Here is a 25,000-nt window from a genome sequence, read left to right on the forward strand (position 1 = left end):
TTTGAAGAACCCATCTTACGTTTTATTTGGAATTGAAATGTTAAGAGGGGTTCTTCCTATACTGGGAAATGATTATCGTGTCATACGAAAGGTTGGGGACGAATGAAGAGTAATGAAAATCAGTCCAGTATATCCTATTTTTGAATGATATAGAGTAAAGATTCGCTTTGGAAGAGGATAGTATAAGAATAAGGAAAATCTTCTTCTATGGGACTATATTCTCTCTTGAAAGGGAATTAAATACCTTCGCTTTTGAAGAGGATAGTAGAGAAGGAAATCCTAAAATTCTTTATGGGACTATATTCTCTCTTGAAGGGGGAAATGAACACCTGAAGAAGAAAATTCCATAAGGAAAGCTAAGGTAACCAAGCATACGTTTCCCTTCATTCATATTAAGATTCACGTCCGTTATACTACATAAGCTTCATGCAGGTTGATCAAAACACCGAAGCTTGTAAAAGCTTTTAAGAATATATACTCCTCCTCCCCTCCCCTGTTTTTTTTTTTTTTTTTTTTTTTTTTTTTTTTTTTTTTTTGTACCTAGGCTATGCCCAACCACCGGGACATGAGCCTCATCACCACCATCATCATCATCCTCCTCTTCACCGTCATCTCTCACCCTCGAATGACAGTGATTCCATCCCCGAATCCTGGACGGGTCAGGATGGAAAAACCATAGGGAAGGAGGAGGCTGCTATCTGTTATTATTAAAGCAAAAGGAGGTAGTATTATAGGTTGGGATTCATGGCGTGGCACCAAGAGGTAGGTGGGTATGTATACCCTGTGGTCAGGGGAAGGGGAGGGGGTATTGGGAAGGTACAGGGCGTATGATTAGGCCTTTAAGACATCGCCATGATCGAGAGAGAGAGAGAGAGAGAGAGGAGAGAGAGAAAGCCCAAACCACGTGGTTAATAATGACAAGTTGGCCCGAGGCTACGAAGTCCTTATAGCGCCGGCCGTAGTAATTGCGGCTCTAGAATGTGTGTGATTGCGAGGAAGGGAAGGGCGAACTCTCTAAATCAAAGGCCCCGTCCAGCTCTTATTTCACCCCTCTCCCTCCCTCCCCTCCCCCTATCCCTTCCCCTAATTCTTATCCCCCTCTCCCATATCTCTTCTCTACCACCTCTCCCATCTTTCTCCCCTTCTTTCTGTTCCTCCTCACCTTCCCCTCCTCTTTCCCTTTCATGTTCTCCCTCTTCATCTTCTTTCCCTCTCTATTTCCCATTTCCCTCAATCCATCTCCCATCTTCTCTCTTTCTCACCCACCTTTCCCCTCCTCCCATCTCATTCCTCTCTCCTCTCTCCTCTCTCCCTCTCCCTTCCTCCCCCCTGGTCACTCTTTTGGGTCAGATTTGATTTGTATAATTAGAGATTGTTTGAGAACCTCGAAAGACGTCAGTTGTGGGGAAATAACATCGGGTTTCGCCTTGTCCTTAATAGCGGGTGTTGGTTTTGGGTTGGGGGCGGGGGGGGGGGGGGGCGGGGACTGGATTCCATTCGGAATGCTGCGTTTTCCTGTATGTATAATTTAATGGTATTTAAAATTCAAACCTCATGTGTCAATGGATAATTTTGCCGAATTTCTGCTTCATTAAAATGCTGCAAATTTGTTTAACCCAGAGTCAAATTGATTGGGGAATATTCTAACCTTTTATTATCCATATGCGCATATATATATATATATATATAATATATATATATATATATATATATATATATATATATATATATATCTATATATATATATATAATATATATTATATATATATATATATATATATATACATATGGCATGTACCTATATGGATTTGAAAAATTCTGCCAAGCTGCCTTAATGATTGTTGGTAATACCCTCTCCTCTCTCTCTCTCTCTCTCTCTCTCTCTCTCTCTCTCAGGATAAAGGAATTAATATTGAGAAAAAATCTCGTTCCTCTGCAGGACGAGAGACGCCATTGCAAATGAACTTGGACATTTATTAGCGGAAAGGTCAGAGAGACACGGGCACAAGTTAATGTTTCTCTGCAGTAGCGTATATGTCTTAAAAGTCAGGTTTTATGACACAGAAAGGGCGGGGAATTTCTCTCTCTCTCTCTCTCTCTCTCTCTCTCTCTCTCTCCTCTCTCTCTCTCTCTCACTTTATGTGAGTTAGGATTTGCCGTGTTTCTTCTGTGAATATTATAAGGCGAATACTTTAACTGTTTATAACATTTTAATTATATTAATTCGACAAATTCTTCCAGGTCGCATTAATGAGTTTTGCGACTCTCTCTTCTCTCTCTCTCTCTCTCTCTCTCTCTCTCTCTTTATGAGCAGGGCAAATACCGTGTGCCTTCCCCAAGACCATGTCGAAAAGCCAACATGCGCCGGCGCGAAACTGTATGTCATAAAAGGCACTAATTGGACGCGAGTTTCGGACGGTGTCCTGGGCTGTAAATACGCCATGCCTTCCCCCCCCCTTCCCCCCCCCCTCCCCGCCCTCTCTCTCTCTCTCTCTCTCTCTCTCTCTCTCTCTCTCTCCTCCTAGCGCTTTGCTTCGTCTTTCTCCATTTCTTAAGTATAAACAAATCCCCAACAATAATGCATTACCGCAATACAACTCCTCCTCCTCCTCCTCCTCCTTTCTTTCTCTCTTCGTCCTCCTCCCCCTCCTCTTCCTTACCCTCCTCCTCATTGTCATCCCTTTTCTTCCTACTTCTGTTATTATTCTTCGTCTTCCTACCTCTCTTTTGTAAAAACGAAACCCCAAAATGTCTCACTATGTAACACAACTCCTCCTCCTTCTCACATTCTTCTATTTAAACAAAAACCTAAAAAAAATAATGCATCACCGCAACACTGTTGACTCGCCTCCTCCTCCTCCTCCTCCTCCTCCATCCTCCTCCTCCCAAAAGTAATGCATCACCGCAACTCTATAGTCTCGCCTTCAGTAAGGAAGAGGTCGACATACCAACGGAAGGACTTTTAACCAGAAACTATAGATGTAAAAAAAAAAAAAAAAAAAAAAAAAAAAAAAAAAAAAAAAAAAAAAAAAAAAATCTCCAGGTAGTCCGGTTTTGAGGAGGGCTAAACTAGACCGCCCTTTTTAAGGCCTGGCTGTAGTGTTGGTTTGCTGCTGTAAGACCACAGCAAAGGTTTGGGCGCCTTCGGTGACCACTCCTTTCTCTCTCTCTCTCTCTCTCTCTCTCTCTCTCTCTCTCTCTGAGTTTAAAAGAAAGCTAGAAAAAATCATTAGGACACTGTGAATGCACAGTAAAACTTGTTCCTACAGATAAGTGAGCAAATGATGTCTCCTCAGGATGGTCTAACAAGTCTTTGATACATCCTAATCCTTGTAACTCCTTGTAACTCTCTTTCTCTCTCTCTCTCTCTCTCTCTCTCTCTCCACACACACACACACACACACACACACACACAGAGTAAGACTTTTTCAATTGTTACCTGTGTAAACCCACAGAGGCCAAAAAACGTCGATTGATTGGTGTAGATCAAACTGGCGTTACGACATCGTAGATCATCGTTGCTGTCAAAGAGAATGTAGAAAAAGACTTGTCAACCAAAACTGGTTATATATTTAACTGAGAAAGACAAAATTGATTGTAATATAATCACTGTTATGACTGCAAATGAATGATTTCATTATAAGCTATAAACGGTTCAACAAATAATGTTAAAAAATGGACTCCATAGCATCCAGCAATATAAGTGTTCAACCGCACAAGAGAATAAATATAAACAGCAACGTTGCACTAACCATTTAAACATACTAGAAAAACGAAAGCTTCATTGGAGCTCTTCGAATTAGTGGAGGGGAATCAATCAGCGAAGGCCATTGCAAATGGCAGATGGGGGAATAGCCCAACAGGTGGGCAATGACGAGCAACAGGTGTTGGCTGGCTGGAAAGTCCAAAGACTTCCAGTCGCGCTCTGTGTGAGATCTGGCATTCGGGCGTATTAGCATTTTATCGCTGCGCGATTATGCGGTGAGAAATGGACGTAGAATTGATGATATATTATGACAAAATATTGGGGCATTCGTAACTTTGTAATTTGTATTTTTTTCGGGCTTATATACAGCTGTCCCCGCATGCGCATGTAGCTTGATCCCACGTATGAAAAGCTACGGTACGCGTACTTAGGAAGAATACAGAAGTTAGAAGCGAAAGCGAGAAATAAATTTTTATTAGATCAGTCACAGTATAAACTAGGTTTCATCACATAGACAATTAAAACCGTAACGGCCGTTAACATGACGAAATCTTTGGCATGGCACAAATGCTTTAAAGAGACCCTGAAAAATGAAGCAATTCCCCTCAAAAAGAAAGAAAAAAAAGCGTAAGGGAAAAAAAATCGGAATTTCCACTTACCAAGAGCCAATCTGTCCGGTCCTCCGCGGCATTGCAGGAATCTCAATAACGCTTTTATTATTTTTTTTTTCTTCTTCTTCCTCCATCGTCCAGTGAGTTTGTATACTCGACTTTTTGGAAGAGTGAGAACGACACTGCATAGCTGGCATTTGCAAGAGCAGCTGGACAGTCTTCGAAAAAACAATTGAGATGGAGGTGTTTAGGCTACGAGATTCGTGGGTCCTGATATATACAAGCTTTCTAACAGACCTTGAAGTGTTCCTAAGTGTCTGAATGAGCCAGATTATATGAAAGGTTAAAACATTAATGCCATTTGGACAACTGATTTGGATATAAACATTTGAATTTGGTAATAGAAAGAGTAGGTTTGCCAAATGACGAAATTGCAATGTTGACATAATACTGAATGGCCATCTTCCCCGGAATATCTAATTGGACCACAAAATTCGTTCTGCAAACTATTGAACTTACGAGAAATGCAATTGTCTTATATTTGAAAGGCAGTTAAAACTTTAAACGCCGTTTAAGTTTTCTGAATGATATGAGCATTCAGAAACGTGTGAATAAGCCCCTTGCCCCCCTCCCCCCCAAAAAACTATTCGAACTTACAAAAAAAATTATTGTTATGCATTTGAATTCTTTATACCCTGCCTAATTTTCCGAATAATGTGAATGGAGAAGAACGTGTGTATAATCCCCCAATTCCCCCTCCCATACCCCCAAACCCCCAAGGAGAGAGAGAGAGAGAGAGAGAAGAGAGAGAGCGAGAGAGAGAATGAATCCGAATGTCCCCAAATATCCAAGCGTTAATACTTTACGAGTCACGCTAGGGAAGCTATGAGGGAAAGAAATGAGATTGCTAGCAGTCCAACTTGGTGCGTGACGTACCCGGGGTATTTTATCAGGTCGTGCCCAAGCGGGGTCTGCTATGTAAGACCCGAGGAGGAGAGTTCTCACGGTTTTTCGGGTAACCCCATCATACCATGGATGGTCCTACCGAACCAGAAGGCGGTTTATTTTTTTATTTTATTTTTTTTTTTATGTAAGACAATAGAGATACGACGGCGGTTTAAGATATGTTCGTGAAAAATGGCTGCGAATTTTAATTGCACTGTATTATATTATTATTATTATTATTATTATTATTATTATTATTATTATTATTATATTATTATTATTAAGATGCCATTCTTTCCACCACCCCATCATACGTTATTATTATTATTATCATTATTATATTATTATTCAATTATTATTATTATTATTATTTTATATTTCAACCAGTTTCAGTCTACTTATTATTAGATCACCCTATCCTGCTACAACTTATCATAACTATTAAGGTTTTCTTAACAAATTCCTAATTGCTATTTAAGGTTATATTTATTTTTAACGTGATTACTTGGATTCAGTCGTATTACATTTTATAAGTTAAAAACTCACAGCTTATATAATAGTAACATTCTGCTATTGGTGTGGATTTTGTAAAATATTGACACTCACTTACTCTTGATATTCCGACCAAAACCTATTAATGGTTAACTGTCATAGGCGAATAATTTAAGATATTAATTTAATAACAATATTGTAAATTGGACTGTAAGTTTAACCGCTTAACTACCAGTCCTTTGCAGCGTGCTTTCGACTCCCTAGCTGCAACCCCTTTCGTTCCTTTTACTGTACCTCCGTTCATATTCTTTCTGTCATCTTTCATTCCACCCTCTCCTAACAGCTGATTCATAGTGCAACTGCTTTGAGCTTTTTCCTTCTATTACACCTTTCAAACCTATTACTGTCAGTTAACGTTGCAGCGCTGAATGACCTCATAGGTCACAGTGCTTGAATTCTATATAGTCATTTGACAGCGATAAATGGTAATTACCGTCTACTCCAGATAAGGCGAAATCCATTAAGAAATAAATTTATATACTCGCCCGTTCTTAATTTAGGATAAACGGTAATTACCGTCGACATTAGCCATTCTCTCGCGTCGAGTGGTCGTCCTCTTAGGAATGAGGATTCCTTAGTGCCTGACATTCTTCGATCTTGTAATGTTGATGCCAGGACGTCGGCCGCTACCACCTCTCTTCCCTTCTCCTTCTCCTCCTCCTCCTCCTCCTCCTTCTTCACCTATCAGGTCGGAGTCCTTGAAGGAGTTTTATCCTTGTCCCCATCAGCCAAAAGGTGGGAAATAACGACAGAGTGGATCCATTGTCCTGTCTGCTTGCGATGAGTTTTTTTCCGAGTTTTTTCCCAGTTTTTTTTTTTTTTTCGTCAAATCTGGAAATCTGTACAGATGTCCCGTGGATGTTGTTTTTTATGTAGTTTTATTTTGATAAATGATTGTATCATTTTGTCTTTTATGTTTTTTTCGATTTTTTTTTCGAGTTTTTCTTTTCTAATTTTTTTTTATTTCGTCAAATCTGGAAATGTGTACAAATGGATCCATGGATGGTTTGCTGTTTACGTAGCTTTCATTTGATAAATGTGTTTTAATAATTTCCAATTTTTTTTTCATTTTAATTAGATTTGAAATGTCTTCCTACGGTAGATGATATCACTGTCCTTAGATATTTGTTGGATATACATCCTATATATATATATATATATATCTATATATATATATATATTATATATTATATATATTATATATATATATAAATATATGTATATTATATATATATTAATTTTTATTAATCCTGTGGCCGAAATCCATTTTAATTGCTGTCCCTGATAGGTATCTTGTTTTGCGATTTCATTCATGGTGGCCATTATTGAATGCGAGAGTTTTCTTCATTTGTTGCCACCTTATTGTCATTTAATTCGCGCTTGACATCAATTTCTTCGCAAATTCATAAGGACATATTGATGCGTTGTCTTATTTTCAATCATATCTAAAAGCTAAGACCGCTAATGCGTTCATTAATGTTGCAACGGATAGGACCACTCATATGTGTACCTGTTTACTGCAACGGATAGGACGGTAATGCGTCCCTCACTAGTGCAACGGCTATGGCCGCTATTGTCTTTCTCACTAGTGCAACGGCTATGGCCAGCTATTGTCTTCCTCACTAGTGCAACGGCTATGGCCATATTGGTTGTCCTCATAGGCAACGGGCTATTGGCCACTATTGTCTTCGTCACTAGTGCAACGGCTATGGCCGCTATTGCGTTTCTTACTAGTGCAATGGCTAGGACCACTAATGTATTCCTTACAAATGCAACAACTAAGACCACTAATGTCAGCAAAACATGAGTTTCCTTACCTCCATAAATAAGAACCTAAAGTTGTTATGGGAGGTGTGAATTTTCTCGCCAGTAAAGTTAAGTATTCTCTTCTCTCTCTCTCTCTCTCTCTCTCTCTCTCTCTCTCTCTCTTTCCATTGTGCGGGACTCATCATTGTTTTCACACTTGCGTCTGGTGGCTAAGTAGAAGTCGTCAAGATCCCCCCCCCCCGGGGGGGAAGGGGGGTTGGGGGTTGCGGATTCGATTTGCATGGCTGGATCTGAAAGACCGTATCAGATTTTTATTTCTTTCGTTTCCCCTTCCAACCCCCCTTCCCCAGGCCATTGTAACCCCCTTCCCGAAGCTCAGAATCCCCTCTCCCCCACCCACCCCCACCCACCACCCACTGCGCATGCGCCGCGAAAGGAATTTATGTCTCTCCTTGCATCATCTCTCTTTAATGGATGCATTAAGGCCAGATGACGGGCCGATAAGGCCCCGTGTGGCCCTTCGCACTTACCTGTCTCTCGCTCGATTCTCTTCGGCATCGCTCTCGGCCCCGGCTGCATAGGGGGGAGGGGGGGGGGCGGGGGGGGGGGGGTTGGTTGTTGCGAGGAAAGCCAGCTGTCTTCTTTTTTATTTTACTGAAAAAAAAATTGGGAGGGGACTTTTTTTTTTTTTTTTTTTTTTTTTTTTGACGAGTCGCAATCTTGCAAAGTTGGGATTTACTTTGGGTTGTGCATAATTTTTTTTTTCATTCATTTCATTTATCGTAGACTTAATATTGCAATTAATTTGCTGAAGAAAAACAAAAGAACAAATTTTTTAAGGGGAGGGTGGACTTTTTTTTTCGGTTGGGAAGTAAAACTGTGATATACTTTGGCTTGTTCATAATTTTATTTTATTAATTTCATTTATTCGTGATCTTAATTTTACAATTAACGAGGAGAATAAACCATAATATAAAGTTTATTTATTATATATATTTATTTTTTACACCTCCTCATGCTTGGTTTTTCAGAAAAAAATACTATTATCATTAAATTTTTCTGCTAAAAATATTCGTCAATTGTGCTTATTTATTTATTTATTTATTTGCTTATTTACTTGTTTCCCAAATTATGTTCGTAGTAATTATTTTATCGTTTCTTCCTTTGCAGACTTGGTTCTTCTCTGACACTGAGGATCCTGAATACCAGAAAAAGACAGGTGAGTGATCTTTGTCATTTACTGTTTTATGAGTTTAAAGTTTTTATACAATAATATAATATATAGTATACATGTATAAATATGCATGCACGTACATACATGCGTAGTTTCTGCATTCTTCTCATTCCCTTCACAGCCAAGCTATGGCTATCGCACCGTCTATCTGTGAGGCTCAAAAAATAAATAAATAAATAAATAAAAATAAAAAAAAAAGTTGTTTTACAGTTTTGATTGACTCGGTTAAAAAAAGACCATTCTTGGCAATGATTCGGTAACAACATATTTTTTGACACTAATTTATAAAAAAAAAAAAAAAATCTTGGCAATGATCGATGATTTTATAATAATTCTATAAAAAATTATTGATAGTGATTCAATGAAAAAAATTCTGGGCAATTATGTAAAAAAAAAATTCATTCTTGACCATGAGTCGAAAAAAATCATCGCCATCATTTTATAAATAAAAAGTAATTCTTGACAATAATTCGTCGAAAAGTAAGAATTCTTGGCGATGATTCGATAAAGATTCCATTTCTTGACAGTGATTGAAAAAATATTTCTTGATAATTATTGAAAAAAAAATATTTCTTGACAGTGATTCGAAGAATTGTTTCTTGACATTGATGTGAAAAATATTTCTTGGCAGTGATTGGAAGAAATATTTTTTGACAATGATTGGAAAAAAAAATATTTCTTGACAATGATTACATAGAAAATATTTCTTGGCGATGCTTTAATAAAAAAAAAGATAATAACGGTCGAGTTTTACCGTGAATGTATAAGAAGGCATTAGATGTAACAGATACAACACCCCCTTCCCCCCCCCCCCCCACAAGACCTCCCAAAAAAATCCAGACATAGAAAAAAAACATTAATATGTAAACAAAGCCTCCAGGACCCCTTCCCTCTTCCCCCCACCCCACCCCCCCCCGTCCAAAAAGAAGAAAGCCAGACACATCAATCCGCCACAGAGTGATCCTAATTATTATCACAAGGGAGGGACAAAGTTATGGCAGAGGATAATTCAGCCCCTGGGGGGGAGGAACAACAAACTAGTAGCAGATGGCGACGTCCTTCGGTTACTTTCTGAGAAGATAGAAGAGAAGCCTTGGTATTATCTACCCTGTGGTAGAAGGGGGTGGTTTCTTGTGACGTCATAAGGTTTAGTAAACGGATTCGAGTTTCTATTATTTTTTTTTTATAATTTTTTTTCCTTGCTGAGAGGGTGGTCATTGTAATGAGGTCATGGCGGAGATGTTGCATTCAGTGGTTTCGTAAGAATTTCCTCTGAAAAAGGGAGTTTTTAGTGTGCCCCATTTTCACCTTATTTTCAAGATTGTCTCATATAATGTATCATAATTATGACCTGAAATAAAATATGAAAGATGGTTATAGGTTATAGGATTCTTATGTTAATAAAAAAAATCACGAAGCCTTTTTTTCAACATTTCGGTAAAAATTCTAACATTTGAAAATAAGCGTTAGAGATAATGTTAGTTTCGTATATTTTGGAAAAGTTTTCCAGACAACTCAGTCCTAGGAACAAAACTATTTTTAAGAGTCAGTGTTCACCATAATAAAACTATATAAAATAGGTGGATAATTGATAAAGCATGTATATAATTAATTGACGGAGCTTATTTCAATAAATGAAAAAACTCTTATAAGAACTGACATAGCATTTATAATTGATCGACAACCTATCTAAAGAAATTAACATGTAATTTACAAGCATTTACGCTTTATTGATAAAGAACTATAATAATTTACAAGCATTTACGCTTTATTGATAAAGAACTATAATAATTTACAAACATTTACGCCTTATTTACACAGAAAAATAATAATTTACAAGCATTTACGCTTTATTCTTAAAGAACTGTAAAAAGAATTTTTTAAGAAAGTAAACAAAAGACTATAAATTACCGCCACATCATTTACGAAAACACCCAGGCACTCGAAATGGCTTCGCCAATTTGCCAAGTCTCCAGGTTCAGAATCATCGGAAAGTAAATGACACAAAGGGAACGACGCCTCTTGCAGAACTCTTTTAAGTAGATTAATCTTCATGGATCATTCATTTATACCTTCCTCTCTTTAACAATCACTCGGGCACCGTAATCACCCTTCGCTCTTCGTCTCTTCTCTTTTGTCAATCGGGCCCCGGGTTCGTAATACCTGTCATCGAGTTCGGGTGGATTCTAATTAGGCCACCCGGGCTATATGTCATTCTCTCGCTGCTCCTGGCTGCGTTGCGTGCTCTCTCTCTCTCTCTCTCTTCTCTCTCTCTCTCTCTCTCTCTCTCTCATTAACTAGTTCTCTTTCTGTCTCATACACAACTGTATGTATATATTATCATCTATGTAGTTTATATATATATATATATTATATATATATATATAATAATATTAATTTAATTTAATTGTGTGAGCATTTAGTTTTATTGTAAATTACTCTATGCGTTTGTTTATATTTTCTAAGCATTTATGGTCTATATGTAATATAAATCTCTCTCTCTCTCTCTCTCTCTCTCTATCTCTCATTTTCTATTTCTCTTTCTGTCTGATACACAAATGTATGTATGTGTTTGTATATATTTTCTGTGTAGTTTTCTTTTATTATATATATACTATATATATTATATATATATATATTATATATATATATACAATACATCTAAATTATTTATTTGTGTGAGCAGTTTATTGTATTGTAAATTGCTGTATGCGTTTATTTATATTTTCTAAGTAAATATCGTCTATATATATAAAGTTTATACAATTTATTTGTGTAAGCATTCGGGTTCATTCTGTTTATGTATGTCTCTGTGTATTTAGAGTTATTATTAGCAATCCTTATGTTTGTATTTACATTTAATATTATACGTCACTTTTAATATATTTTCCTCTTTCCCCTTCAGGAGGTCACCTGGTCAACACTAACTGCTCGGCTTCGCACAACCGGCGGGCCTTATGCTGCAAGATGGCCAGCGAATTCGACGCCTTCCTCGAGAGCAATAAGAGGTGAAGTGAATATTTCTTATATTTTTTTATTTTACTTCCATAATTCTCTTTTGTGGCAATTGGTTAGATAAGTGGATAGTCACGGTTAGCCATATTTCATGGCGGTCGCGCTGTCAGTTTGGTGACGATAACCAGGTTTCCGTCTTATTATTATTGTTATTGATAAAGAAACCCACAATATTACTGTGTATGACGTGTTTGCTTATAAATATTTACATTTTATTTTACTCGACACTCGAGTACTTGCAGACCCTATCTGTGGCCCTTTTTCTCAAGAGATGTGTTGAGTAAATTAAAATGTTAATATTTATAAGTAAACACGTTGTACACAGTAATTTTGCAGTTTTTTTTAATCTACAGAAGGAAACTGAAAGAAATTTTTAGTTGATGATGATGATGATTATTATAATTATTATTATTATTATTATTATTATTATTATTATTATTATTATTATATTATTATTATAAAAATAAGTAAAGGAAAGGTAAACATTAGAACGATGTACAGTCAAGCGGAAAGAGACTAGAGAAAAGAAAAGAAAAATTATATATATCTATGTATATATGTATACGCGATACGTATATATATATATATATATATATATATATATATATATATATATATATATATATATAGAGAGAGAGAGAGAGAGAGAGAGAGAGAGAGAGAGAGAGAGAGATCCTCCGGTGGCGAGTGAACGCCCTGTTTTGAGAGGCCGTGTGTTCATGATAATGACAGTCACCGTGCGATAACCTTTTAAATACAGCGACTTTCTCCCCGGACACGGGAAGGTGATTGTGTCAGAGCGGTGGCTGCTCCCGTTGCTGTGTCGCCCTAAGGCTGATCACCAGATTGTTTTTTTTTTTTTTTTTTTTTTTTTTATGGACGTTGGCAGAGGAAATGCTCCAGGGATGAAAGGCTTGTATATATATATATACTATATATATATATATATATATTTATAATATATATTATATATATATATATATGTGTGTGTGTGTGTGTGTGTGTGTGTGTGTGTGTGTGTGTGTAAATTCTTCTGTTAAAACAGGATACGTCTCAAGTATAAAAGGCCCATTAAAACACTGGTTTAAAGCTTTAAACCAAAGTGTGTGTATGTGTGTGTATGTATATGTATAAATAAAGGTTTTCTGCCACGAAGGAAAAAAAATGAAAAAACGAGTTGGCAGAAAACCTTTATTTATACATAGCATCACGTTTTATATACTTCGTGATCAAGTTATTCATGTATATGTATGTATGTGTTAATAATGGAAACTCATTTAAACAGGATGTTTCCTAATGGAGATATATATTTTAATAAATTTAAAGCTTTCAAAGGCTGTCTGTCCTCATCGTCCGGTAGCCTTAAAAAATATGTGAGCGTGTGTGTGTGTTCGTGCATGTGCTTGTGTGTTTACCTGACCGACTGCTTTCATGTACTTTGAACAAGCGAAGAGTAGGAAACGAAATCTTCAGAAATATTAGACAAAACCAAATCACCTACAGTAACCATTCATACGACAATATCAACCACAACCTCTGTTTTCAAAGAAGTGACAAGTGACCAGCGAGGGGAGGCCGACAAGCAATTAGGGAGCAACCGTGCCCACCAAGAGATGGCTTCGGCCCCGCCGGGTATGTGTGGCAACAGAGCAATTTGAGCAACGGGCCATTTACTCGAACTCGCCAAGGAGACGATGGGAAGTTCTGGTCATGACTAAGCGAGAAGCGACATATAATATACGGGGCGAGAAGCGACAAGTATACGGGATTTGGATGCGCTTGCGTGCGCGCGGGTACTGACACACACACACACACACACATACACACACTTTACGGTAGCGTTGGAAGCTCCTCTTCGTGGGTGTCAAACGAGGTTGTCTACTTATATTTTTAACGCTTTTAAATATATGTATTTCAATATATATAAAAATATATATATATATATATATATATATGTATATATATTATATATATATATATATATATATGTATTGATTGTTCAATTTTTGTATTTTCTTAAACATTACTATAATCATTGATTTATTCTCCCGATTATTCATAATAAAATCTTAAGTTAATTTGACGTGTTAATGTTGCAAAAAAGTTTTTAAAATTATATAAAATTATAAAACCTCCTGGAAGAGTCTCTCTCTCTCTCTCTCTCTGCGCCTTGGTAATCGGATGTAATTATGTTAAAGAAAGGGATTAAAATAATACAATTGTAAAGCCTTCTGGAAGAGAGTAAAATTATAAAGCGTGCTGGAATAGTCTCTCTCTCTCTCTCTCTCTCTCTCTCTCTCTCTCTCTCTCTCTCCCGTGTGCTTAATGGGGGGTACCTCTCAGATAAGGATAGTATAGGGATGGGGAGGTGGGGTATAGGTGAGAAGCCCGTAGGGCATATACCTGGGGCAACACCTGAACAATGGCGCCTTGGTCCTCTGTTTTATAGCTACTCCCTTCCCTCCCCCCCCCCCACTTCCCATTTAATACCCTTCCTTTCTACCCTCTCTCATTCCCCCCTTCCCCCCCTTCCCTCCTCCTCTTCCCCCTACCCTTCTCCTCGGTGTTATTGTTCTTTCCACGTTATTCTCGTTCTTTTGTTGGGTCGGTTTTTGGCTTTTATCTGTTGTTATGCCTCGTTTTCTTGCTTTCCAAGACTGGAAGCGCTTTGCTCTCCGTGTTAATGAGCCTTTGAGGGTTAGTGCTTGCGAATGCTTGGCCGTTGTGAATTATAATGATGCTAATAACGATACGGAGAAGGAGAAAAAGGGAGTATCAGAATCATGGATAATGATGATGATGGGGACAAGGAGAAAAGGGAATATCAGTATTATATGGTAATGATAATGATCTGGAGAAGGAGAAAAGGGGACTATCAGAATTATGATGATAATAAGATAGAGAAGAAAAATTTGTTATCATAGTTATGATGTTGATAATAATGATATGGAGAAGAAGAAAAAGAGGAATATCAGATTTATAATAATGATAGTGATAAGAAGATTAGGAATATCAAAATTATCATAATGATAGTGATGCTGATAGTGATGATATGGAGAAGAAGCAAAGAGGAATATTTTTGATGATGATGATGATAATGATGTGTTAGAGAAGAATAATAGGAATACCAGAATGATAATAATGATGATAATAATATGGAGGAGAAGAAAAAGAAGAGTATCAGAATTATAATGATAATAAAGAGAAGAAGAGAGGGGGAATATTAGAACTGTGTAACTTTGGGGTATCTCTTCTATAGGTTTTCCCTAATTTTTAAGTTTTCGTAATTTCTGTCGAACGTAAATTGTCAACATCCGGATTTTGAATTGAGTCTGTGACTGATTTTCTGTTGTGGAAGAAAATTCCAAAATAGTTGAGTTGTTGTTTTTGATTGAGCTGACCTTAAGCCAGCACGGGCTCTTGCTCATAGAGCAGCCCGTAAATAGTAGAGTGATAATGACTTGGGCAAAATAAGTTTATTTTGGTGAATGTGAGATTCATTTTGTTCAAATTTGGGATTATGTTCAGTATCTTCCCTTTTCATTATTATTTATGATTTAGTAGATGAAACCTCTTCATATGGAACAAGCCCACTATAGGAGTTATTTACTTGAAATTAAAGCTTCCAAAGAATATGCGGTTCATTAGGAGGAAGTGAGAGGAAGAAGTAAAGGGAAATGCAGAAGAAATTAAGAAGATAGTCTGGAATTCGGATTTATAAAAAAAAAATCTAAAAATATAAAAAGTCAGGAAGTAAAAGTAAAAATATAGAAATAAAAGTCTAATTTATTATGACGTTACAACCCTTCAATCTATCAATCATTATTAAACTCAGAATGAAGAAATAAGGCAAAACAGTGCAATTCCTAATAAATGTTAAAACTTGAAAACTGCCAAGGAAAGAAAAAAAACTGTGTGTGTATGTGTGTGTGTGTGTGTGTGTGTGTGTGTGTGTGTGTGTGTGTTGTGTGTGTCGGCTAAGCTCCACAAACCGTCACATGGGAGGCGCTGTAATAATATATAAAGCGAATTTGTGTTCTCTTTTAACCTTCTTGGCCCGCCTCCTGTCCTCCCTCCCTCGTATAGGACCCCTTCCATCCCTCCCTTTGGTAGGACCTCCCTTACCACTCCCCCAACCCCTCGCGAATCCCCAGTGTACAGATGGCGTTCATAGATGAACACGAGAGAAGTTGAACAAGAATTATGACTGGGCGGAGGAGGCTCCTAATGGGACGGCCGTGGCGGGTCATGAGGGAGGTGAGGAAAGGTCAAGGAATTATCTGCAATTCGTAGCAGAGATCTCTTTCAGGGGGAATGAATAACTTATGGCCAGATCTGCTCTCGCCGTTGATGCTTGCGCGCTCCGCGAATCAAGCCAGGTTTGCTGGATTTGCAATTCCCTGGTCAGGAGTTTTGGACAGCTTTGAGTTTCTGGGTTATGTAATTTGGAGGTGACGTCGCTGGTTTAGCATATACCTTTAGGTTTGTGAAATATGGGTGTTAACTTACTGGTAATTCTTATATATTTTAGCTAACATATTTTTGGTGTAGATGACCAAGGTCACTATAATGCCAGTATACTAGTTATATTAATAAGAATTTTAATATTTTACTTAACTTTTCTCTTTATTTATTAATTTTTTCATTTATTTTTCCTTTTTCATAAGTGATCTCTCCTTTCTGTATTTCCCATTACCTTCTGTTACTTCTGTGGTGGGCTTGTTCCATATGAATAGGGATCATCTTCTGAATAATGATAATAATATTGAGTCAGTCAATCCGTGACTGCATTCCCCCAACCAAAAAACAGCCTTTGTTAACGTTGCTTTGTGATCTGGCAGAAATCACCTCAGGGAAAATAACATCAATGACGCTCTCTCTCTCTCTCTCTCTCTCTCTCAGTCCTGTGGTCGTTTGTTTTATATGCATTTCCCACCAAATACTCTTGCGATAATGATCCTGTTTGACGGGATTTCCGTTCATCTGAATACTAGCTCGAGGCAAGTTTTTATTCCGATCTCGCCGACTTTTTCACTTACGTCGTCGATTGTGATACATCGACAGGTTCGATGCTTACCTCGGCAAAAGCAGGGCTAAATTACCTCAACCTTTCGTTGTTATCCCGTTGACCTGCGGGTCTCATTATGACCCATTGCTCTTGTACTTGACTGCCAGGGTTTCTTGTAAGTTCAGGTAATTCTTTGTAATATATATACTACGCAAATGCATTATGCCCGTGCTCAACCTTCGTCTTTATACGGGCCAAGGTTAGACGCCATTGTATTAACGCTCAGGGGTGTGTGTGTGTGTGTGTGTGTGTGTCTTTCCTTGTGCTGCTTGAAGCCAACTTAATAAAAGTAACGAAGTTTGATGCTTAAATAGTAAGGAATGATATTTTATTACGAACGAAATTAACAGTGCTCAAGAATATCTTATTGTAAGGGTATACGAGTTAACTATTACATTCTTGAAGCATAATCAAGTTCCTTTTATTTTCGGTGCTAAAATTTCACCATTATTTCCCTTTTCCTCTTCTTTCTACTTTTTTTCTTTGGTTAGGTATGGACATTAGGTTGCCAGTCCTATCGGCCTCGAAATTAAAATAAAAATATAAAAGTTTGGTCTATGTACTCATTTTTGTTTTCGTAGACGCTGATCCACTTAGGTTTTCTGAGACCTTGGCGGGATCTTGTTTAGAGATTTATGGCTGCTTGTAAATCATGCATTTATATTTTCAAGGTTGGACTGTTTATATTTACTCTTGTCTTATTTGTTGTTACGTGCCTTATATAAACAGTTCTAATGTGTATTTTTGCATTTATTGATAGATTTATTTATTATGTGAGTTACATTCCTTTTTCTGACTGCGATGTGAAACATTTTCATTTCGTTAATAGTAATTTAATGAATCATTATGAATAGATGTTTTTGTAGATGCTTTGTGGCATGAAATAAAAAAAAAAAGTTTTTTGGGAATGGTGTAAGCGAATAACGTAGATTACTGAGGAATGACGAGATTCATGTCTTGAAATCGATGAAATGGAATGTTTTTAGACGGGTTTATCTACAAAATACAAAGAGAAAATCCCCAATGATTAGTTATGTGTTTGGACGTGTAAAATACTTGTTTATAGTTGGATTATTTAATTCAGAACGTTTTTTTTTTCATCAGTAAGTCGTTAAATCACTATTTAAGGGGAGTTTCATATTTTCTTAGATTTGATTTTGTAAACAAGAATATTCCATTTGTATTTATTGGTGTGTTACGTGAATATTTATAGATGCATATATAACTCGAGTGTCACCATGCATACCAAGGTCTGTGGAGATGTTTACCTGTTTATGCATACCAAAGTGGTCATTATACTGCATGAATAAATCTAAGGGTATGTTTATATTCTGATTTCATTGCATATCTAAATTTTCATTATAAAACCTGCAGGCAAGAGTGGATGCTAATAATAATTTAACAGTGTATTCGTGGTTAATTGCATTATATTCCTTACATTAGCAACCATGTGTTTATATTTCGCCTCTGTGCCCGACGCCAGTTGAATGTTACTCGTTGTTGCCCACAGGTGGTGGTGTCACTTCGACGACGACAATTACGTGAACGTGGGGCAGCTGGTGAATATCCTGGCTGACTACGATCCCCTTCAGGACTGGTACCTGGGCAAGCCCTCCATACGAGCGCCCTTGGAGATCATCAACAGAGATAATGTTTCGGTGAGTAGAGAGAGAGAGAGAGAGAGAGAGAGAGAGAGAGAGAGAGAGAGAGAGAGAGATAGCTTCCTTTCGTTCATTTTAATCATTCTAAAGTATTGGATCAATAGAGAGAGAGAGAGAGAGAGAGAGAGAGAGAGAGAGAGAGAGAGAGAGATGTTTATTTTGATAGTAGTAAAATATTTGATCGAGAGAGAGAGAGAGAGAGAGAGAGAGAGAGAGAGAGAGAGAGAGAGAGAGAGAGAGAATTAAGTCATTCAAAACTTCAAAAATTTTATCTTAGTTTTAAAGTATTGGAACAAGAGACTTATGACATTTTGCTTACGTATTAGAAAAAAGATAACCTTTCGGTAATTGAGAGAGAGAGAGAGAGAGAGAGAGAGAGAGAGAGAGAGAGTGCAAATAATTCACTTTCTAATCAATATTTTTATTATCTTATAAATACTAACGTATTGAATCAATAGAAATGTTGTCTTTTTGCATAGCTTTTAGAAAAACACTGCACACTGAAAAATTATATATATATATACATATATATATATATATATCATATATATATATATATATATATATATATATATATATATATATATATTATTATATATATATAAAGAGTATTTGTTATTTAGCATCTCAAAAAAATCTACATTAAGTACAAATATGAAGATTCATAATATAAAATGAAAAAATAATGTTATTTGTTTTCTTCATTTCCAGCAAAAGAATCTCCTTTTGGTTTGCAACGGGTGGCGCTGGGTTTTGCATTTCCCCGATTCTCTGGGGCTCAAGATGATGCCAATTGCTGGGTGAGTATTATTATTATTATTATTATTATTATTATTATTATTATTATTATTATTATTTTTTATTGAGAAGAAAGGTTCCTTCACTTACACATAATATATATATATTATATAATATATATATATAATATATATATATATATATATATATTTTATATAATATAATATATATATATATATATATATATATATATATATATATATATAAATATAATATAATATATATAAAATAATTATTGCGAATATATTTGGGTAGGTGTTTGTATGTATATATTATATATATGTGTAGATATAGATAGATAGATAGATAGATAGTTAAATAGATATAAAAAACATATACTATAAAAAAAACATATATTGAAATCTGCAACACTCAAACCAAAATTACCTTAACAATATAAAAAGAAAATACACGTTTAATAATGAACCATCAAAGAACATGTTCTCAACACGCATGCAAATGCCACTCGCTATTCAACAGCACGTGTTGCAGCGTTTGTTTAAAACCTGTTTTTTTTATACGTATATATATTTTTATGTTAATTTTTTACGTCTTCCTTTCACTAAAGTATCTGCCATTGTCTATCGGGGTATCACGTGCTCTTCTGAACAAAAAACCTGTTTATAGGTTACCTTGAGGATCCAGCACCTGCCTGTCTCTGTCGGTGCTGCTGCTTTATCGTGGCTTGTGACTGGTAATGACTCGAGACACGCATGCGCAGACTGTCGTTGTGCTTGGTGGTAAATATGGGTAGGGGGTGGGTAGTGTGTTATTAATGGTTAGATATGGGTTAGAGTTACGTCACATTTTGCACGTCTACGTCCTTCTCGGCTTATAGCGCATTAAAGTTGCGTTTGTCAGTAACAGTAATCCGGGTTTTACTTTTGTTATTTAAGCTTCGGTGATTTTGGTAAAAAGTATTTCATGTTCGTTATTTTCACATTTCTAGGTAACAGGAGCTCTTATTTATAGTGAACTCGTTGACAAAATAACGCTAAGGGAGACTGAATAAATTCTATAAGGAGTCGAAAATGTTGATATTTCTTGCGATCTCTAATTTTTTTCCAAGATTTTTATTTGTTATAGAACCTCCCATTAACCGTGTACTGGTGTACAATCTTGTTTCAATTCAAAATAATACATTTGCATCTACTTGTGTGCATACGACCCTACTTCAGTTCAAGATAAGAACAATAAAAAAAATCCACCTTTTTATATGTTTTTTGTTACCTGAAGCAAAGGTCCTCGTGTGGACGAAAGATTTCAACGCATCACAGCAAACCATCCGAGCGAAGACGCATTTTGATCTAAAAGGCGGAGAAATGGAAGGTGCTGGTAGGTAGTGGAGGGTTGGGTGGGGGGGGGGGGGGTTCTAGAGGGGGGAGGATACTGGGTTGATGGGGTGGGGTGGGGAGGGGGGCGCGTTTGGGTATGTTGGGTATAGGTATGAGGGTATAGCCAGTCCGTAGAGCGTGGTAGTGAACATGCTCACCTTGGCACACAAGCCAATACATTTGGGCACGCGTCGTCTTCAGTTGTCTGTGTATATATATATATATATATATATAGATATATATATATATATATATATAGTATATATAATATATATATATATATATATATACACGTATATAGTAACTAAAAAATACTATTTACATTTACATCATTTATAAGTAATTCTCTTGCAATTTAAACCCGTGAAAATTGAATTTACAAGGCGGAGATAGAAATAAATCCTATATAACAGCGGGATATTTCGAAATATCCTTCCAGGAACTAATGTATGTAATCAGGCTGGGGCATACCCAGTGTGTTCACAAAATTAAATGTGATGATTCGTGTTTTTCATTGAGAGATGTGGCTGGCTCATAGATTATTTCATTTTCTGGTTAAATTTTAAAGCGGTTTTCATCAGTGTCGAGTATTCGTTTCCTTTGTTGCATATGAAGGTAATTTGTTAAATCAGTAGTAAATTATTATTATTATTATTTTTTTTATTTTATTTTTTTTTTTTTGCTCTATCACAGTCCTCCAATTCAACTGGGTGGTATTTATAGTGTGGGGTTCCTGGTTGCATCCTGCCTCCTTAGGAGTCCATCACTTTTCTTACTATGTGCGCCGTTTCTAGGATCACACTCTTCTGCACGAGTCCTGGAGCTACTTCAGCCACTAGTTTTTCTAGATTCCTTTTCAGGGATCTTGGGATCGTGCCTAGTGCTCCTATTATTATTATTATTATTATTATTATTATATTATTATTATTATTATTATTATTATTTTGCTGTTGTTGTTTCAGTTTTTCATGTCCTTCAATAGAAAATTGAAGTAATTGTTTTGAATATGCGTAGGTGTAAGCAAAAATATATTAGTTTTTGCAGGTAATACTTCTTTATTTTGTCTGCCCTACATTTGATACACTGAATTCACATGTCAGATTCAAGTGCAGTTTTTCCCCAAATGTTAATCCACCCCTGTACTGTGAAACAGTGATATTTACAAGGAAATTGAAATAACAGCAGTTTCAAGCTTGGAGGGACTTGATAAATAGCGCTTATTGTGCTTAGCAATTGTTAATTTGGGAAATGCAGTAGCATTCACATTCCACTATTCTGTTATTCATTGGGGAACAGATGTCTGTAACATCACAAACTGAAGGTATTGAAGTAGTCATTTCTTCTTGTTTTATTATTGTCGTAATAGCATTCAGTGTTGTATTCAGGATCCACTCTCTGTATGGATCCTGGTTGTATTATGTATTATGCCACCTTATGGTATCGCGTGAGGGTACAGTATAGGTTAGACTCGGGTTTGTCAATACCCAATACCCAGAGTCTTACTGGCCAATAAAGCTCCTTTCATATTGTTACGATATCACTGGAAGGGAGGCTTTTCGCTTTCGAAACCTTTCATAAAAAAAAAAAGAAAAAAGAAAGAAAAAAAAACCATGAACAAAATCGCGCCATGTTCCAGTAGAACCTTAAGATAATCCTTTGCGGTCGGTCCGCGTGTCACCGCCGGCGACGCCAGGCAATCTTGACCTCTAAGCTCTCAGTCAATAAATCTCAGTGTCCCCTGTCGCGGCCGGTTAATTCCAGATGAGATACCGGCGGGGAAAATACGTCTTTAATGTCACCTTATCTTAAGGTCGGTAATTGGATGTTGGGGGTCGGCCTGCGGCCCCCAAAGGCGGCGCACGGAAGTTTGAATCACGACGCGCCCGCGCATTAGGCGCAGTTTGGCGCGCTCCCGGAAAAAGGGCAGGTGGTCCGTGGAAGGCCACGCCATGATGGTAGCCGAAAAAGAAACACTTGATCGTTCTTTTTCTTCTTTTTTTCTTTCTTTCTTTCCTTCTTTCTTCCTTTCCCTCTGTCTCTCTCTCTCTCTCTCTCTCAGCTCCACGCCAGAAGGAAATACGTTTTTAAAACGTCCGTCATTGTGTTTTTCGAAACGAACAGCGGATGGCTTTTGTCTCTGGCTAGATAGTGTGTGTCCAGGATTTTCTCTCTCTCTCTCTCTCTCTCTCTCTCTCTCTCTCTCTCTCTCTCTCTCAAGGAAACAGGGAACAGAATTGTAGACAGTCTTTTGCGCTTATAGTCTGTGTGTACTTCCAAGTAAAATTTCTGTCTCTCTCTCTCCCAAATGTAAGAATAGTTGTCGACAATCTTTCGCTCTTAGTCCGTGTGTGCGTCGAAATAAAATACAAGCTCTCTCTCTCTCTCTCTCTCTCTCTCTCTCTCAAGTTAAAGACAAAGATCTCTTTCCCCCATTCTAAGCAAAAGACATAAAACAAAGATCGCAAAGACTAAAAAGAGGTCGCTGCCGACAGCCTCATACCGTGTAACTAATTGCGTGGCAAAAAGGAAATTAAAGTACACATATGGCTTGGTTCCATCCCTCGAGAAGCCTAAGAAGAGAGAGAGAGAGAGAGAGAGAGAGAGAGAGAGAGAGAGAGAGAGAGAGAACTTTGTATTTCATTTAGATGCACACGCGCAGACTAAGAGCGAAAGATTGTATATAATTTATCTTACATTTGAGAGAGAGAGAGAGAGAGAAATTGCGACGGACAGATGAACAGACAGACAGGCAGACTGACATCCGGTAAACCTGTTCAACACAGGTATGTCATCGTCGCTGAAATAAATGTGAGGCAATGCGACTTTTGAAAGTTGTTTCTGAATTATTCTAGATATGTTATTACAAACTTATTCTCGGCTGTAAATTAGATCAATGTTAAAACAGGCTTGTTAATTTTAGTGTATCTTGTGCGTTTTATATATTATTTATTGTTTGAAGGAATTAACTTTGTGAATCATACTACCGGCACAGGCTATTAGATATTTGGGGAAGGTGACTATATAAAGCTATTATTATTATTATCATTATTATTATTATTATTATTATTATTATTATTATTATTATTATTATTATTATTATTGACGCATGACAAGCGAGAGAAATAAGGCTTAAACACGACCTGCCTGGAACAGGTGATAATAAAATTGGAGCTCCTGAATGCTTCAGTTTTCCCTCTCACTCTTTTGACCCGAAAGTAGCCCCGGGCGATATTTGATGCTTTTATGTCTCCTTCTTCCTCTCTCTCTCTCACCCTCCCTGTCCTTCTGTCCCTCCTCTCCCCTCCCCCCCTAAAGTCTCTCCACTCGCATCCTTTTCCACCTGGTCCTTTGGTCCTAAAATCATCTCAGCTCCCATCTGTTAATGCTCGTCTTTCGGCTCTTGTTTACAAGTTTGTTCAGTTTCATCTTCTTCTTCTTCTCCGTTTGAGATGGACGTGGCTTGCTTCTGCCATGCTGTGAAGAGGACGTTCATTTAGCAGATTATAGAGAGGTTGTTAATGGAAAATCTTGCTTGAATGAGTCTTGAGGCATTGTTAAATCTTGCTTTAATGGGATATTCTCGAGTAATTGTTAAATCTTGCTTTAATGGGAGATTGTTGAGGAATTGTTAAATCTTGCTTTAATGGGCGATTCTTGAGGAATTGTTAAATCTTGCTTTAATGGGATATTCTCGAGTAATTGTTAAATTTTGCTTTAATGGGCGATTCTTGAGGAATTGCTAAATCTTGCTTTAATGGGAGATTCTTGAGGAATTTTTAAATCTTGCTCTAATGGGAGATTCTTGAGGAATTGTTAAATCTTGCTTTTATGAGGGATTCTTGAAGAATTGTTAAACCTTGTTTTTATGAGAGATTCTTGAGGAATTGTTTAATCTTGTTTCAATTTGAAATTCTTGAGAACACACTTTTCTCCCACGAGGGAATTTTTTAAGTTTTGTTAATGTATTGTATTTAGGTCAATTTAGATAATATAATCTTTAAAGAGATGCTTGCGAATAGACCAATTTTTTGTCATATTTACAATTTTTGGTGTCATATTCTACATCTTTTTTAATCCTACATTTTGTAAGACTTAGAATGTATTTACATTTAAAAATACGGAATAGTATATTCTAATTTTTTTACACAATACTGACCTTATCTACATTAAAGTATCATTTTTGTATTTTTCGAATTAGACGTAATGATGATTTTCATCTGCATCTCTGTATCTTTTGCCTGGTTACTTCCATGAGGTCCTTTGTGATCACCAGATGTGGGCATACGTGTATGCGCATAATTATTGTGGA

At 36.8% G+C, this 25,000-nt stretch overlaps 1 protein-coding gene across 1 annotated transcript in view; it reads left to right on the forward strand.

The window, feature by feature from the left end:
• Positions 1 to 25,000, forward strand: part of LOC135207911 (fringe glycosyltransferase-like) — a 48,499-nt gene that overhangs the window by 13,147 nt on the left and 10,352 nt on the right. Inside the window, 5 exon segments of the mRNA XM_064239847.1 lie at positions 8,752 to 8,800; positions 11,721 to 11,823; positions 18,409 to 18,557; positions 19,273 to 19,322; positions 19,325 to 19,359. Of these exon segments, the coding sequence (XP_064095917.1) occupies positions 8,752 to 8,800; positions 11,721 to 11,823; positions 18,409 to 18,557; positions 19,273 to 19,322; positions 19,325 to 19,359 (386 nt within the window).

This window comes from Macrobrachium nipponense, chromosome 34, assembly GCF_015104395.2.
Source record: "Macrobrachium nipponense isolate FS-2020 chromosome 34, ASM1510439v2, whole genome shotgun sequence".
In the NCBI taxonomy this organism is placed as follows: domain Eukaryota; kingdom Metazoa; phylum Arthropoda; class Malacostraca; order Decapoda; family Palaemonidae; genus Macrobrachium; species Macrobrachium nipponense.